At 40.2% G+C, this 18913-nt stretch overlaps 3 protein-coding genes across 3 annotated transcripts in view; 2 read left to right on the forward strand and 1 right to left on the reverse strand.

Moving 5' to 3' along the window:
* Nucleotides 1–6456, reverse strand: part of LOC111239784 (laminin subunit beta-4-like) — a 25579-nt gene extending 19123 nt beyond the window's left edge. Inside the window, exons 1-5 of the mRNA XM_022769690.1 lie at nucleotides 6351–6456; nucleotides 2838–3076; nucleotides 1930–2065; nucleotides 1669–1742; nucleotides 280–468 (exon numbers count right to left, since the gene is read on the reverse strand). Coding sequence (XP_022625411.1) covers nucleotides 280–468; nucleotides 1669–1742; nucleotides 1930–2065; nucleotides 2838–3076; nucleotides 6351–6456 — 744 coding nt within the window. The remainder of the gene's footprint in view (nucleotides 1–279; nucleotides 469–1668; nucleotides 1743–1929; nucleotides 2066–2837; nucleotides 3077–6350) is intronic.
* Nucleotides 6457–8785: 2329 nt separating this feature from the next.
* Nucleotides 8786–10968, forward strand: LOC111239785 (gamma-crystallin M3-like). Its single transcript, XM_022769691.1, has 3 exons — nucleotides 8786–8818; nucleotides 9553–9795; nucleotides 10690–10968. Exons 1-3 carry the CDS (start codon nucleotides 8786–8788, stop codon nucleotides 10966–10968), a joined length of 555 nt encoding a protein of 184 aa, XP_022625412.1.
* A 5086-nt stretch (nucleotides 10969–16054) lies between these two features.
* Nucleotides 16055–17699, forward strand: LOC111239789 (gamma-crystallin M3-like). The gene is made up of 3 exons (XM_022769694.1): nucleotides 16055–16084; nucleotides 16676–16918; nucleotides 17421–17699. The coding sequence occupies exons 1-3, from the start codon at nucleotides 16055–16057 to the stop codon at nucleotides 17697–17699; spliced, it is 552 nt and encodes a 183-aa protein (XP_022625415.1).
* The last annotated feature ends 1214 nt before the right edge of the window (nucleotides 17700–18913 follow it).

The raw sequence follows: 18913 nt of genomic DNA on the forward strand, positions 1-18913 counted from the left end.
CACTCACACACACACACTCACGCTCACACACTCACGCTCACTCACACTCACTCACACACTCACGCACAATCACACTCACACACACACTCACGCTCACACACTCACTCACACTCACACACACTCACACACACTCACGCTCACACACTCACACACTCACACACTCACACTCACACACACACTCACACACACACTCACTCACACTCACACACACACACACACACACACACACACACACACACACACACACACTCACACACACACACACACACACACACACACCTCTCCATCAGTGGATGGCTCTGATCCAGAGTATCTGCTGTCACAGATGACATCATCGACGCTGTCGGCCAGCTCACTGGACACTGAAGGGAAATGAAGTGAACAGTCTTCTGCGAAGTAACGAAAAACCTTCCAGGTTCGTCCAAAGTCCTTTGATCGCTCCACCAACATGGCTGCTGGACGGAAACTCTGCAGAGACAGGAAGTGACATCACTCTGTCAGTTCACATGTTCAATGATCATCAACCCATTTTCTTATTTCTTTTAAAGAATACAACTCAGTAATTAAAGCTATTCCTTCAGGGTTAATCCACTTTATGAAGAGTAATTTATGTTTTGATGATGGGAACTCTTATGAAAGCCCAGCTGAACTGTTATTGAATGGTATCAATACATTCGACAAAAAGTGTATATAATAAACATGTTCATCGAATTTTTCAAAGTACAAACAAAATCACCCCAAGAGGGACATTTTATTGGAACTCACTTTTGGAAGAAATAAATTGGAATAAAACTTGTTATTACCACATGAATTTTCCATTTCAAAATTTTACATAAAATTTACCCTGTAAATTCCATAATCTCCAAATATACTGACATTGATAATTCTTGCTCGTTTTGTCGACACAAAACTATTACCCACTTATTTCTTCAATGTAAAATTGTAATGAAATTTTGTTCAGATTTCAATGCTTATATTTTTCCTAATACTAAAGTGACCCATTATTTTACTTTGAAAGATATAATATGTTATTATGACAATAAGAGTGTTAAATCTCTTAACTATGTTGTTAACGTTTTTATTTTATTTGGAAAATTCTTTAATTATAAACAGAAATTCTTAAATTCGAAACTGACTCTCCCCCTTTTCTTGATGGAATTTATTATCCTACTTGATTCCATGTCTCTTAAAAACAATAAAAGAAGCATCTGTTTTTTAGAATGTTAGAAGAATATTTTCAACGAAACCCCTTGAAGTTGATTATAGTTGCTTATGTATGACTATTTGATGTTTTTGTAATGGTATTTATTTATTATTTATTTATTAATTTTTGAAGTATAAATACATCTATGTATTCAGTTGTGCATTTAATATAATTTCTTGTATACTTTTCGGAATCCTTGTTGTCATCAGCTCTCATATTGATGTGTATGTGTACTGTTTGTACTTGACATATTTTTTACACTTAATAAAGTTGGGGGAAAAAATCAGATAATCAACGCTTTAAAAATATATAAATGTGTATAAACACTGAATCATTTATTACATTAGACAGAAAAATAAGTAATAAATGATTCAGTGTAACCCTCATCAGTATTGCTCACTGTATATACAGACTGTATACATACACAGTATATACAGTACAGTGTTTACGTCACAGCGTTTTACCTTGAAGGTGAGGACCAGGTGACTGAACTGGAACACTGTCTCCAGGTCTAACCTGATGCTGACCTGGTGAACACCTGCACAGGTGAGATTATAAACATATTAATTATAATTAATATAATGATTCACACTTTCAGTTTAAATATGAACCCTTAAGTTCAGGTGAGTCCTCTCTGATTGGACAGAATTCAACTTTCTGGTCACAGGATGTTTCACGACCTCTCCGATTGGACAGTCTCTGTGATCATGATATCTTAAACTCACCGTTCTCAGACTGCCACCACTTCATTTTTCTCTCGGGGTCAAAGGTCGTGATGATGTTCTCAATGCGGTGGCTGTTCGGGTTGCTGTAGCGATCGTACGGCAGACGAGAGTCACATGTAAAACATTTCTGCCCCTCCTGATGGATGAGGACATATTCACCTGATCAATAATCATTATGATCAATAATCATCATCGTCATGCCCCTGCCCCCCTTGCTGAGGCTGGCTCTGTTCCAGATTTCTACCTGTTAAATATGACTCTGTAAAAAAAGTGAAAACTTCTGATGTGATTAGTTTCTATAAGAATTAAATTGAGTTGACACGTAAACTGCAGTGAAATTCCTGTGGAACTATACTGTGATGTGGTTGGACTGAGTGGGCGGAGCCTCCAAGTATCTGCTCTCTGATTGGGTGAGAGGAGGAGTTAAAAGCAGATTAAAGGTAAAGCAGGTCAGGGTAAGTGAATTCGCCTGTTTCTTCATATCTACAATCACTGAGACTGTTCAGTGTGTCAGAGGTAAACACTAGGTAGACAGTGTGACAGTGTGAGTGTGTGTGTGTGTGTGTGTGTGTGTGTTAGAATTTGGGTTTTTATTTATTCATTCTCACTGCGTCACGAGAATTGTGAAAATAATGATTTGTTTGTTTTATTCTGTTTTTAATGAAACTTGAATCAAGATCCTGAAGAATCAGGATGAAAAGTTCAGTAATGAAGAGACGAGGACAGATCAGGACATGTTTCAGTATGAGAGGCTGAGCGAGCGCCAGGAACACACACACACAGTGTGTTGGTTTATGTGTGTAGTGTTAGGACTAGTGTGTGTGTGTGTGTGTGTGTGTGTGTGTGTGTGTGTGTGTATTGACTGTATATGTACAGTGTAAGGGTGTTGTCACACTGTGATGTCAGACCTCCAAGTATCCTATGATGCAGTAGTTCTGAGGTCCGTCCAGACCGCATGTCGATGAGGCCGAGAGCTGAGCAGCTCGACCCACCATCAGGTCACCCAGCTGAGGGCTGCAGGAGCCGCCTGGACACTGGTCCTGGCGGTCCTGGAGGTCCTGGCGGTCCTGGCTGTCCTGGCGGTCCTGGAGGTCCTGAAGGTCCTGAAGGTCCTGGGGGTCTTGGAGCAGAGCTGCTGGAAGAAGAACTGAAGAGACAGAGATTTTAAATTCTAGTGGAGACCTCAAAATGTTTCAGCATAAAAATATTTTTTATCATCATCATAACTTTATCATCTTCAGTCTGTGGAAACATATGTTATTGTATATGAGATCATATATGTTATATATGTAATTGTGTATGAGATTATATAAATAATAGAGTATATAGGAGATTATATAGATTATTATAAAACATTTTATGGATTACATATGACATTATCTAGGTAATAGATTATAGAGATGAATGACAATAATCTGTGATGAACTGAACTCACAGATGAAGATGAGGATCATGGTCAGATGTGAGAGACACCTGCTGGTGTCTGATGGTCTGATGGATCCTCGTCTCTGGTGGACTCCCTGGTCCGTGATTAATTCTGAAAGAAAACAACATGTAAACTATTATTATAATAATTATTATCAATTATTCAAACACATGATGAGTTACAGTCTGATTTCTGATCTGAGGTCAGATCTTAACACAAACATCACCACAACAATGATTGAACCCTAACACACTGCTACATTACCTGTGTGTGTGTGTGTGTGTGTGTGTGTGTGTGTGTGTGTGTGTGTGTGTGTGTGTGAATGACTGGCAGCTACATTAAACCACAAACTCTAGTTTTACATTCAAAAGCAAACTGTTGACACTGTTAGCATGTGGCTAACAGCTAACAGCCTTACATAAGAAAACATGTTCACAGGAAGATTGATGATGATGATGATGATGATGGTGATGGTGATGGTGATCAGTGTGATTGTCTCAGTGTCTTATCGTGATTACTTCTACTGGAGGTTCAGGATCAACAGACAAACTGTTTCCACAGTCCTAACACAACACAACACAGAGTTTCACTTCAGGCCCGACACCCCCAGACCACTAGACTTCCAGTCTCCCAGTCAACAAAAACCCAAGACCTCCATCCCCTGGTCCCCTGATCACCTGAACCTCCAGTCCCTCAGGATCACTCTTACTTTGCAGTAATCTGTTGAATGTGTTTCTAAACACCTGAAACAATGAAGGTTTTGAGGTTGCTCCTGATTCTCTATCTTTTGGTTTGAGACTCTGTCAAAATCCAGTTTATATATATATATATATATTATGTATTATATTAATAACTTTATTAACTGAACCACACCTGGACCAGGACATGGCTTTGGTCCAATATGAATGTAGATCATTTACTTTAGTGATGATCCTGGCTGATGAAGCTCTTCATACAGCAGTAAACTGAGGCCTGAAGGGACTGATGAACTTTAAGGGGAATGTTTGGGCCTCAGCAGTAATTGTCGGGACTTACTGACTTCAGTGTTTCTGGATGAACAAACTATCTTGATGGTAATGTTCTGTTCTGCTGAGAGAAAAAAAATCATGTTATTTTCAAGATAACTTTATTGATCACCAGGGAAACAAAGTATAACACAGCAGAGGAACCATATCAAAGTCTCAGTATCTTCTGCTCTGTTGAATGTTTTAACTTTTATTTCTACCTGGATACACAGATTATATTCATCATCTATTTTTGTGGAGAGATTCTTGTTGTAGGGTTAGGGTTACGACAGCTGAGGGAACAAACTTGGTGCAGGGGGATCTGATTACCTACAGCCACGCTGCTAAGAGACCATGAACTAAGTGGATTATCTTGTACAACAAAAATGTTTAAACCTTTTGATGAAAAACTGAACGAAACTCCTCAGTGCCACCAGCCACTGGATACTGTTATAAACCAAACCTGGAACATTAGTGGAGCCCCATCAGCAACCACTAGAAGCTCATCAACCACTAGAACCTCATCAACAACCACTAGAACCTCATCAGTTGCCCCTGAAAAGTAAAGAACTGCAGAGGAGTAGCCTAATGTGATTCATCGCACATCTTTTCAATTTATAAAGGTTTTAAATAAGAGTTTAAAAAGGTTTGCAGAAAACAATCTAATCAGCAGACGTCAAGTGTCAGACATCGTTTTGTTTGACCATCACTGTCGTACTTTTAATCTCTGCGTTTGACATTCTGATAAAAGTAGTCCCTCTTTCATAATAACTCAATTATACTCTCACTTCTTTGACTTTGTACTTTCTTATAATAATCCCGTGACTATGAAGAGACAGATGGCTTTAGTGTGGAAGTGAATGTATTGGTAGGAGCTCTCTCTTTATGTCCACCGACTCTAAATCATAAGTAAACACAGCTCAGATTATCAGTTTATATTTCATACAGTTACAGGTTTCTGTAAGATACTGATTTAAATAGTGGTTGGTGCAGAGCAACACAGATAACAATAATCAAATAACAGCTGATACAGATTATATATGACAATCCACTACTGTCACTGAGAATGTACCAAGCACCATGAAAAAGTCTTTCACACAGTTTTCATCTTTATCCAGTTACATGATGAAACCAACAGTGTTGATTTTTAATGTGTTAAAATGAGTGAATGTGAACCTACCTGCCTCTGCTGCCACTCTGAAAGAATGAACATATCTGGGCAGGTAACAGCACACCTGAGACAAACGTACCCTGAGGCTGTACCTGTCAATGAAGGTAAGAGAGAGAGAGAGAGAGAGAGAGAGAGAGTTAGGTCAAAGACAAAATGAACTCCCTAAACTTCTGGATGAAAAAAAACAAGGAAAGAGAGAGAACAAAGAAAAGAAAAAAAGAAGTGAAACAGATCTACATTTAAGTGGGAAGCCACCAGTGCATTGTGGAGCATAGAGGCACCGATGACCTCCATGTTGAGGCCATGAGCGAGGTGGCTGAGAGCAGGGTGATTTCTTCTAATAGTAATAGTAATTCATGAGATCTCAAAGAGCTCCAGCTAGGTGCTGGCCCACCAAACCAACATCAGTACATGGGATATTTATGGGACTACACCTGAACAAGGCGTGGTGAGAACATTCGCCAAAACATTGGAGGATGTTACCCAACAGTGTGGCCCACACAGCTGCTACTCCCATGAGCTACAGATCACCCAGACACCAACAACAGAGTTAGAGGAACTCTACCCCATCTAGAGCATTAAGCTCTGTGATTGGATGTTTTTTGCCCAAATGCACATTGGGAGTTGTATTTAATATCTACCTCAAAGTCTTTATGTCCACAGGCCTCCTATAGATCTGACTTTTAATAAAGAAACTGATTTTTTTTTAAACACAGTTGGTCATCTTTTAACCTGACTGAAGCATGTTCTTCACAAACTGTCAGTCACTAGCAATGAAGCCTGAGTGTTACTGCAGATACCAGCAGAGGTGAAGCCTCACCACCAGTCAAGGAAGCCGTCTGGCTGAAGAAGGAGGCGAAGCTGCTGGGCGGCAAGGTGCTGGGTGTGGACGAGATGCGCCCTGAGATGCTGAAGGCTTTGGACATTGTTGGGCTGGAGGAGCCTAGGAGTTTTCTGAGCATGTCCAACTAGGAAGCGACCCAGACCCAGGTACACCCAGACTTAGGTAGACCCAGAACTTGCTGAAGAGATCATATATCCTATCTGGCCTGAGAATGGGAGAGGAACATCTGGAATACTCTGCTTAACCTGCTGCCACTGGATGGATGGATGGAGAGGAAGGTGAGTTCAGTGCTGTAAAACAGGTGAGTTCAGCGCTGTTGTACAGGTGAGTTCAGCGCTGTTGAACAGGTGAGTTCAGCGCTGTAGAACAGGTGAGCTCAGCACTGTAGAACAGGTGAGTTCAGCGCTGTTGAACGGGTGAGTTCAGCTCTGTAGAACAGGGGAGTTAAGCGCTGTTGAACAGGTGAGCTCAGCGCTGTAAAACAGGTGAGTTCAGTGCTGTAGAACAGGTGAGTTCAGCGTTGTAGAACAGGTGAGCTCAGCGCTGTAAAACAGGTGAGTTCAGTGCTGTAGAACAGGTGAGTTCAGCGTTGTAGAACAGGTGAGCTCAGCGCTGTAAAACAGGTGAGTTCAGTGCTGTAGAACAGGTGAGTTCAGCGTTGTAGAACAGGTGAGCTCAGCGCTGTAAAACAGGTGAGTTCAGTGCTGTAGAACAGGTGAGTTCAGCGTTGTAGAACAGGTGAGCTCAGCGCTGTTGAACAGGTGAGTTCAGCGCTGTTGAACGGGTGAGTTCAGCTCTGTAGAACAGGTGAGTTAAGCGCTGTTGAATAGGTGAGTTAAGCGCTGTTGAACAGATGAGTTCAGCTCTGTAGAACAGGTGAGTTAAGCACTGTTGAACAGGTGAGTTAAGCGCTGTTGAACAGGTGAGCTCAGTGCTGTAAAACAGGTGAGTTCAGTTCTGTAGAACAGGTGAGTTCAGCGCTGTTGAACAGGTGAGTTCAGCTCTGGAGAACAGGTGAGTTCAGCGTTGTAGAACAGGTGAGCTCAGTGCTGTAAAACAGGTGAGTTCAGCGCTGTTGAACAGGTGAGTTCAGCGCTGTAGAACAGGTGAGTTCAGCGTTGTAGAACAGGTGAGCTCAGCGCTGTAGAACAGGTCGGTTCAGCGCTGTTGAACAGGTGAGTTCAGTGCTGTTGACCAGGTGAGTTCAGTGCTGTTGAACAGGTGAGTTCAGCGCTGTAGAACAGGTGAGTTCAGCGTTGTAGAACAGGTGAGCTCAGCGCTGTAGAACAGGTCGGTTCAGCGCTGTTGAACAGGTGAGTTCAGTGCTGTTGACCAGGTGAGTTCAGTGCTGTTGAACAGGTGAGTTCAGCGCTGTAGAACAGGTGAGTTCAGCGTTGTAGAACAGGTGAGCTCAGCGCTGTAGAACAGGTCGGTTCAGCGCTGTTGAACAGGTGAGTTCAGTGCTGTTGACCAGGTGAGTTCAGTGCTGTTGAACAGGTGAGTTCAGCGCTGTAGAACAGGTGAGTTCAGCGTTGTAGAACAGGTGAGCTCAGCGCTGTAGAACAGGTCGGTTCAGCGCTGTTGAACAGGTGAGTTCAGTGCTGTTGACCAGGTGAGTTCAGTGCTGTTGAACAGGTGAGTTCAGCGCTGTAGAACAGGTGAGTTCAGCGTTGTAGAACAGGTGAGCTCAGGGCTGTAGAACAAGTGAGTTCAGCGCTGTTGAACAGGTGAGTTCAGCGCTGTAGAACAGGTGAGTTCAGCGTTGTAGAACAGGTGAGCTCAGCGCTGTAGAACAGGTCAGTTCAGCGCTGTTGAACAGGTGAGTTCAGTGCTGTTGACCAGGTGAGTTCAGTGCTGTTGAACAGGTGAGTTCAGCTCTGTAGAACAGGTGAGTTCAGCGCTGTAGAACAGGTGAGTTCAGCGTTGTAGAACAGGTGAGCTCAGCGCTGTAGAACAGGTGAGTTCAGCGCTGTTGAACAGGTTAGTTCAGTGCTGTTGAACAGGTGAGTTCAGCTCTGTAGAACAGGTGAGTTCAGCGCTGTAGAACAGGTGAGTTCAGCGCTGTAGAACAGGTGAGTTCAGCGTTGTAGAACAGGTGAGCTCAGCGCTGTAGAACAGGTGAGTTCAGCGCTGTTGAACAGGTGAGTTCAGCGCTGTTGAACAGGTTAGTTCAGTGCTGTTGAACAGGTTAAACAAAGAGCTTGTGTAGATGACAGCAGCAGCAGAAGGCCTCACACACACTCATTGCTAACCCTTTCACAAAGAGGCTTTGTGTGTGTGTGCAGACTCAGCGCTCTGACACACAAAGCAGCGACCGACACTAAGGTGTATAAAAGCTGCGAACTCACACAGGTGAGAAGGCAAAGCACGTCAACAACACGCTAGCAACACGCCAGCAACAAATCTGCAGCATGTCCACCACAGACATGAACAAGATGAGCAGGGTAAGTCCCAGCATGCATCACTGCACTCAAATGCTCCTCACACACAGAGTCACACAGGGATCAGCTGGAAAACTGGTCAGATCAAAGGTTTTTTAACCGGATTACATCAATTAGCATGGCCACATAACAGATCATCTAAAAATCAATACCAGAGAAAGCAACAATATTGTTTCAGCTTGAAACTCAAAAACACTGATAATGATCAGAGAATAATGATTATCAATCAGGATTTTTATTGATCAGCACTGATCACAGACACAGACAAACATAGTCAGACTGAGCTTATTTTATTAATTCACATCTGAGGCTGATCCATTTTCCACACAGCAAAACTACAACCGTTTTTATTATTGATCAGATATTGATCAGATATCGGAGACTGTCAGGGCTGAAACATCCGATATTAATTTCAGATATGAACTAACTGTATAAGTCACAACATTTATCCTGTTAATAGACTCTAACTTCAGACAGTCCAGCTCAGAAAACCACACGTTTAGCTGCTGTAGGGATGATGTAGCAAGGTTTTTCCTATCATGCAGTGGGGTCTGAAACCTGAAGAAGAGTCAACAGAAATCTAACCGTCTGTAGGCATGATTATTGATCAATTCTGATCAGACCTGAATCTCTAATCTCCCATGACCTGTTAACAGCTAGACTGTGACTGTCATGTCACATGACCTAACCCTCCAACAGTCAGTAAAACCTCACCACTTTGTTTAATCTCCTGTCAGATCATCTTCTACGAGGATAGGAACTTCCAGGGCCGTTCCTATGAGTGCAGCAGCGATTGTGCCGACATGTCCTCCTACCTGAACAGGTGTCACTCCTGCAGGGTGGAGAGAGGCTGCTTCATGGTGTACGACCGCACCAACTTCATGGGCAACCAGTACTTCCTGAGGAGGGGCGAATACGCCGACTACATGAGCATGATGGGAATGAACGACTGCATCAGGTCCTGCCGCATGATCCCCATGGTAACCACACAGCCAATCACATTACACTACTTACATCTTCTTACATCAGTATTTGACTGATCACAGTATAGACCCTAAAAGTGCAGACCACAAAATAACAGGCAGCGTGTTACTTCAACACCAGGCGAACTGGAACTGGGAAAAAACCCAGGGCCCTCGGAACCTGAGGGTTCATCCAGCTCTACTGGTTTTGGCAGTTTGATCAGTTATAATCCTGCATTTCTCTCCCGGAGCTGGAGCTGTGACATGAACCAATGATCTGGGTTTACAGCAGATAAACAAATAACATCAGTCTAATGTCGGCAGCAGCTCATTCATGAAGAAACTGAAGAGCATGGACTCTTCATGTTTATGCTCTGGATTTTCCAGGTTTTGTTTTCCTTTATTCACATTATCAACACCTTCAATCGATATTTCAAATTAAAGCTAAATTAAGAGGATGGTCATACACTCAGTAAATGGCACTTTTATAATTTTCTATTATGATGATGATGACGATGACAGTGATGCTGATGATGATGACAGTGATGATGATGATGATGATGATGACAGTGATGATGATGATGATGATGATGACAGTGATGATGATGATGACGACAGTGATGATGATGATGATGACGATGACAGTGATGATGATGATGACAGTGATGATGATGATATTGATGATGATGACAGTGATGACAGTGATGATGATGATGATGATGATGATGATGATGACGATGACCGTATAGTGTGTCTGCATATCAACAACTTCACTGGGTGTCCACATATTTTTGACCATGTAGTATGTTAGGTACAAATAACGAGTGATTTCCTGTGCTGCTGAGTTCTACCTAAACTCTCTACCAGTGAACGCTGACTAATGATTGTATACTGATCACTGATGTGTTCCAGTACCGTGGCTCATACAGAATGAGGATCTATGAGAGGGAGAACTTTGGAGGCCAGATGTCCGAGCTGATGGACGACTGTGACAATGTCATGGATCGTTACCGCATGTCCAACTGCATGTCTTGCCACGTGATGGACGGACACTGGCTGATGTATGAGCAGCCCCACTACAGAGGCAGGATGATGTACATGAGGCCTGGAGAGTACAGGAGCTTCATGAACATGGGCATGGGCAACATGAAGTTCATGAGCATGAAGCGCATTGTGGATTCCTGCTGCTAGGCTTGTCAACAAGCTGAGAAACAATAAAGTGCTGTTGAAATAAATTTTATTGCCTGTTTCTTTAAACACTGTTTTTTATTCAATCATATGTTAAATTAAGTATAATCATAACACTGCTGCTGAGGTTATTCACATTAAAGAACAATCAAGAAATGAAATGAACAGATGATGATATGTGCTCATTTGGGTCATTTAGTCAGTCATCCTGTTCACACCACAGATACTTGTCAACTCTGGCTAACATGTCACATGTTCAGTGATGATGCTAACATCTGCTACATGCAGAGAGAACCATGGCCTATGACATCCATGTCATATGTGTAGTACAGACCTTTAAGGAATCTTATGTAAGATATTAAGGGAATTCTTGAGTTATTGCCAAAAATAAGTTTTGTGAGGTCACAAGACCTTTGACCTTTGACCACTGTGGCTGGAGGCATAATAATAATGTTAGGATGAAGCTCCTGCTGTTGCCTGAGGAGCAGAACAGAGGTGACACTATCAGCTGTGAGACTCCCACACATCAACACAGAATATTGAAATCTGATATCTCCCAACATCAGCTGTGTTTTTTTTCCTGACCAAAAACCACATCAACAATCTGTTGTTACTGAGATGTTTTACTTTTCACCTGCAATGATTTTAAAACAAGAAAATTCATCAGAAAACTTCTCATGTAAAGCCCGTAAATGATGTTCATTTTATTGTGCTGCGTAGACAGTTTCTGTCCTCTGACTGTTATATTGTTGTCAGGTCCTCTAAAAACCTCAGGACCTGAGTGTGTTGTTGCAGGTGGATTCTCACTGTTGTTGTGTTTTACCTGTTTGTAAAACTAACCTTTCAAATATTTCATTCCCTGTTTTACATGATCATAGTTTTGTATTAGTATTTGTTTCTTTGTTTAATTGATGTTTTATTATTAATTACATTTATGGATTTTATTCTACATTTGAGTCCCTTGGTTAACCCTAACCCTGTATGTTGTTGTCTCGGTGTTTCTCTGTGTACAACATGCTCGTAATCAATTGGTGGGACTAATAAAGTTGTTCTGAGTTCAATTATTTTTTACATTTTTAATAATTTTTCCAATATGACTCGTCAAAGTAAGATTCTTGTTGAAGCAGATGTTTAAAGTTAGTCTGTGTCATGGTTTGTCCTGATTGACCATTTGGTTGGACAATTGATTCATTTCCTGTTTTATTCTGTAGTAGAGTTCATTGTGTGTTCACTGAAGGTGGTGGTTCCAGTTTTCATATTTTTTCCAACATGTGAAGTCGAAGCAGTCAGTCTATAGATCAGGGGTATTCAATTAAAATTCAAAGAGGTCCAGTTACAAAAATGTCCTCCCAGCAAAGGTCCGAATCTTATATTGTCACTCGAAATAGTGCACCCTGATGTAAATAAAAAACAACATATGTACTTTTCTATGTCATTTACTGTCAAATTTCAAGTGTTATATACTTTAAACATACTGATAAGTCTGAACTTGTATGGCACTTGAATGGAAAACATTAATGTAGTTGTCTTTACTACATTTCAAGTAACTGAATTTCTTCTTCTTCTTCTAAACAAAAGACCTTTGAGCCGCCCACCCCCTATTTTAACCATGTATTAACTAGTGGCATTAAACCCAGCAGGTCCTCACACATCTCTTTCTTCTCTTTGTGAAGAAATCTCCCATTCACCAAAAGCTGGGCATTATCTGTTCCATCTGTGGACTCATCAATGGCTAAGGATATGCATACTGCGTTTTGAACAGCTGCATCAAGCTGTGCCAGTACATCCTCTGCTAGTAGTTCAGATTTTCTGGTTGTTGTTGAAGCTGACAATGGGATTTGCTTGATTTTTTTCACACATGTCGTTTTTTTGTTTACTGTCAAGTAAAGTCTCTGCAGCCGCATTGAAGCACTCCTTCACCACTGTCCCATCGCTGGATGTTTCTTGTGTTGCGCCAAAATCCACGCAATCTTAAGTGAACACTCATCTGCACGTTGCTGGCCTGTAAATGCATGTGAGGACACGGGTAGACCGGTCATACTGTGCTTTCAGTTCGATCATTTTACTCGCCCTCACTGCGGACTTCTGCGGGTATGTTTCATCCCAAACGCATCCGGTTGGTCTCATAGTGACGCTTAACGTTGCTACTTTTTTATTAACGCCACAGTTTCACAGCATGAGACACAGGTTTAGAACTGGCTGCAGCAGGACGAACATGTATTGTCCGTCCATTTCATCTTTAAAGTTCAGTTTTCACTGTCTACTTTTCTCAAGCCATTTTCACCCCCCCCCCCCCCCCCCCCCCCCCCCCCATTCTCTGGTGCTGAAAGGTAAACAATCGATTTGATTGGCTTGGCTATGATGACGTTTCTGTCGTATAAACATACTAGCGCCTATGCACAGAATGATTTATCGTTTTATTAGGCCTAATATTATAATTATAATATAATTTTCACGGGTACGGGCAGAACCGTGACTGGGTCCGTGCCCGGACCGCGGTCCGCCATAAAGCATGCCAACAAACCCAAAATAACCTGGTGTACATATGGGGACAGTATGACGTGAGCCTTATTATATAATCCTAATAATTCCTTTACTCCTCTTGCTGAAGTTGTTTACTCCAGTAGCTTCAATCTTTCCCAGACTATGGTAAACATCATATTTTATATATAGCCTATATATATATATATATATATATATATATATATATTATATATATTATATTTCATTCTTCTCATCATCCTGCAGTGCTTCTATATTTCCTGTTGTTGTTCACTCTGTCTTTGTACCTTAACAAAGGTCCATGTTAATAATTCTGCCTTATCCTTACCTCCTATTATCTTTCATTATAGGATATCCATATTCTATCATCGTAATCATACCTCACACTTGGTCTAATTATGTAATTACTATACTCCTAACTACTGCCTGCTCTCTTTTGTCTCAGTCAAATTCTTTATTGCAGCAGTGCATTCTTGTGTCCACTATCTTTTTCCTTTTAAGACAGTTTCCTTTTGAGATTGATTCTCTGGCTGCTCAGACAATAATTATGCTTCTTTCTGTACTGAGATCATTAGTTGTATTGTAGCCATTAAGAGTTTTAGGTTAAACAAGTAAATTCCTCTGATCTGTGGGCAGCGCATAAGTTGGGTTTGGTGTTCGTAGCAGGTGAAGTTAGAAACAGGTGTGCAACAGTTTTCCGACCGTGCTCATGTTTTAATTTGAGAAAAGTCAACAGGAATATATCATTTAATAAATCTCAGTTTCAGTTGTTGAAAATGACATACATCAAATCAAATCAAATTAAGTTTATTTATAAAGCATGCTTTAAACAAGCAGGGTTGACCAAAGTGCTGTACAATAAAAACCATCAAGAACCACACAACATAGAAGTAACTAAAATGTGATGTGTTAACTATCTCATAGTCCGAGACAGGCATGGAACATTTTGAATTACATCCGTGCGTTTGTTCTAAGTGGGTGTCGGTTGCTCCATCTAACCTCCGGTGGTTAAGATATATTTTTTATTAGATTAACCATAATAGTTGCCTGTTTTATACTTAATCCCTTTCATTTTCCTTTAGTTGTTATTCTGTTGTCCCAATTTGCTTCTTGAAATGTCCATCTCCCTTCTGTTTCATTTCGTTGTAGTTCCATTTCTCCTCCTGTGTTTATGAAGTTTGGATAGTGAGCACTTCCTGTCACGCTTCCTTTGAATACTTCCAGGCTAGTTTTTCCACTAAAGACTGTGACACCAAAGTGAGATCTATCACTGATTCTGTACCCTTTTTTACCTGATCCACAATTTAAACGCACTTTTCATCTATTAGCTCCACTATTATTTCTCCATTTAAATCTTCCTGTTCACACCACACTGTGTTGGGTGCATTTAGATCTCCACACCAGATAACATTACCTCTCTAATGTTCCAATATTGTTTTTAGTTCTCCTTTCTCTAGGTTTTTCTCATGGGTATTAAAATGAACCACCTTCAAACTTTCTTTCTTTATCCATAATTCAATAAGCACTAGTCCCAGTTCTTGTATTATCATTAACTGTCTCCTTGTCTAAAATCTGTGTGGATCTTTTCTCGTGATAACTCTTTCACATTTAGAAATTTACCTGCTGCTTCTTCTGTCAAAGTTTTTGCTTGTTCTGAACAGCTGATGACGAAGACAATAAAAGCTACTAATCTGTCCCATGATATTCCTGGGTTGCAGTCATGTGACTGTCCTGATCCTGAACTCTTTTGCCTCTGTAACTCCTTATTTAATCCTCCATTAATAAATGTTAACAAACTATGATGAAAAAGAAAATAGCAGTGTTTATTTACGTACTTGGAAATACACACTGTGGTGTATAAACTGTTACTAAATGAATGTGTTTTTATTTTCATATGGAATAAGTTTTCATACTTAAATGAAAAAGAAATGTGGAAGAATGTATTTCATTTATGAAAAAACATTTCATGAACATCAGTTACAGGATTTGAAACTGTTAACACCATAATAAAGACTTTAGAATGTGTTTATATGTTCATGAACTACATTATAGTCAGTTAAAAACTATAAATAAAAGTTTTAACTTTTACCTGCAGATTTTCTCTGAAGTCACAATGATTTTTTTGTCTTAAAACAAAAATTGTGAAATGAGATTTAGTTTGTTGTTTGAACATGAAGAACTCTTGATAGGATGCAAACGGGAGGCTTTACGTTGGATGTTGAATTATTTGTGGAATACTTTGTCATATTTTGGAATATTTGAAGATGAATGTTTAGACCTCTGTGCATGACAGTGTCATATTCAGAGGTTTTTGTTCCAGAAAGTGAGTTCCACACAGTGAACAGAGGCCTGAAGGAGACACACAGCTGCTGTCTGTAGCTCTTTGTCTGTAGTTTCTAAGAGAAATGCCGAACACTGAGTGTCTCTTTTATGGCGTGCTGCTGGCTCAGGCTGTTTAGACAAAAGGCTTCAGCTGCTCAGGTGCTATAAAGAGCAGTAGCTGCTCAACAGGTAACAGACACAGAGGACAACCACCACTGACAACTGCAGCCACATCAGCAACCAGCTGACCAACGTAAGAGGCAACATGACTTCCAGCAGCATGAACATAAGCAGGGTGAGGACTCAAACACAACACTCTTTAATCTTTTTCAGTATTCACTTAACTTTTAACTTTACTACTCATATACAAGATTTACCAACTTACCACTTTAACCCAACTCTGTGAATTGGGCAGTAAGAACAACTTTTGGGGTTTCCAGTTTTTATTACAAAATTTGTTTGCCAAAATCTGTATGGCAACAAACCAGAGGGTTTCTAACCCTTTCACAAATTGTAAGAAATTAGAGATTACTAAAAAACATTTATATAAAAATTTGTAGTTGTAAAACTTTGGAACTGTAATATTCTTCAGCATCCTTTCGATCATGATTGATCTGTAGATCTTGGTAGAGTTCAGTTAGTTGTGAAACATTTCTGTTGGAAACAAACTTTTCATTTACCTAAACAGAATAATGAGCCACATCAGGACTGCTAATTAAAGTGTCTACTTTCAGTTGCTTTAGTTTCACATTAAAAACTGTTGTGGTGTTGACCAGATTCTTTTCTCACATGTCACATAATAAAGAAAAACTCTGCTGTAGTTGTGTAATTATGTATATGTCTCATGTTCGACCCTTTATCGGTCTCTTTTTCTGTCTGTTGTCAGATCATCTTCTACGAGGACAGGAACTTCCAGGGCCGTTCCTATGAGTGCAGCAGCGATTGTGCCGACATGTCCTCCTACCTGAACAGGTGTCACTCCTGCAGGGTGGAGAGAGGCTGCTTCATGGTGTACGACCGCACCAACTTCATGGGCAACCAGTACTTCCTGAGGAGGGGCGAATACGCCGACTACATGAGCATGATGGGAATGAATGACTGCATCAGGTCCTGCCGCATGATCCCCATGGTAACCACACAGCCAATCACTTTACATTATTTTGACACACACCTTACAAGATGTTAATATGTCAAATGTTACAATTTGTTCTGTTGGCCTCAAGAACACAATTAAAGAATTGCAAACTTTTCAAATATGTTTCTTTACAAATTGAGAAAAAACATCTCTGTTTCTTTGAGTGGTTTTAAAATATTTTGGGTTAGGGTTAGTTAAAGTTTATTCAGTTTTGTTTTTCTTAAAACCGTTGTTGATTCCATATAGTTGTCTCCTCTTTAAAATTCAATATAAGCCATTTATTAATTTTATAAAATACACTGGAAGATCAGGCAGCTACAGTGTGTAATACTAATTCTTCGCTGATGATTAATAATTGATAATTCCTGACTGATTTCAAGTGTGTACTGGCCATGTACATACCTGGTCTCACAGAAAATCAGTCCTTATTTGTACCTAAACTCTCTACCAGTGAACGCTGACTAATGATTGTATACTGATCACTGATGTGTTCCAGTACCGTGGCTCATACAGAATGAGGATCTATGAGAGGGAGAACTTTGGAGGCCAGATGTCCGAGCTGATGGACGACTGTGACAATGTCATGGATCGTTACCGCATGTCCAACTGCATGTCTTGCCACGTGATGGACGGACACTGGCTGATGTATGAGCAGCCCCACTACAGAGGCAGGATGATGTACATGAGGCCTGGAGAGTACAGGAGCTTCATGAACATGGGCATGGGCAACATGAAGTTCATGAGCATGAAGCGCATCATGGACTCTTACTATTAGAGTCACCATGGAAACACTGAAAAATATCAATAAAGTTTCGCATAAGTGAATAAGGATTTCTGTCTGATCTATTGATTAAGATACTGAACTGTGTGACTTCGTTGTTTTGGCTGTCAAACATCAAACGTGATTTGATTGTCTCAGGAAAAGACAACAGTTAAGATTTAGATTACAGGCTACAAGTTTCGGAGTAGATTATTGGTGTGACTAAAAAACTGGGTATTTAGAAACAGCCAAAGTTGAAACATAACCTCCTGTCTATCTTGTGTAACTCAATGTTATTCATCATTTGATATTTATTTCTTGCTTCTTTCTGTGAAAATGAAGTGTATTCAGTTATAGTACAGTAGCTTCAGTAAAAAAGTGTAAACCTTAATGATTTTAACAAAGTTAACAATTACTTTGTGAGCACAGCGAAAAACCACACACCTCCAATGAAATTAAACTACAAGCACAGCAAATATCTTTCATGACTTAATGTACAATGACTTTTACATGGCTTTTTAGGCCTTACTATGCTATAACTCTTTACACCTTACTATGTTGTGACTTTTTAAATACAATGACTTTCATGATTTTTTATGACTTACTATGCTGTGACTTTTTAAATATCTTTCATGACTTAATGTATGTAATAACCTAAGAAATAGCAGTTATATTTTTTTCTCCTTTAAAAGGTGTAATTATTTCAAGTTATTAATAAGATGCCTGATTAATATTCAGTTGTCATGGTTAAGTTCATGTTACATGGAGGTAAATTAGATTTAAGAAGTTAAAATGCATAAATAATTTATAGTAAAAAAATATGCGCTTTTAAAAGATATTTCATGGCCTGTTCAGTATTTTAAAAGCTAACAGGTAATTCTGGTTACGTTTGAGAAGTAATGACCCTAAAGAGTTGATATTTCCAGTTCACCTGTGTGAAGAGTAGAAGAAGAAAGTGCACTGCAGAACTATGGGAAACATGGTGTAGATCAGAGACTCAGACACGTATGAGATTGGAAACAGACTATACCGTGTTTATCGTGTTTATATCTTTCTGTTGGAGTGTGAACGAGTTTGCGAGAGTTTGCCTGTTTGCTGTCGTCACACAGAGTGTTTTCTTCAGTGCAATGTGAGCTAGCTGAGTTAGCCTAGCCTCTGCTAAAGTGGGAGAGCCGGTGCTAGCATTCTTCGCATTCATCCCCTGTACGGACTTCAGAGGAGATCGCAGG

The sequence above is a fragment of the Seriola dumerili genome, unplaced genomic scaffold (genome assembly GCF_002260705.1).
Source record: "Seriola dumerili isolate Sdu_G_001 unplaced genomic scaffold, Sdu_1.0 BDQW01004451.1, whole genome shotgun sequence".
NCBI classification, from domain to species: domain Eukaryota; kingdom Metazoa; phylum Chordata; class Actinopteri; order Carangiformes; family Carangidae; genus Seriola; species Seriola dumerili.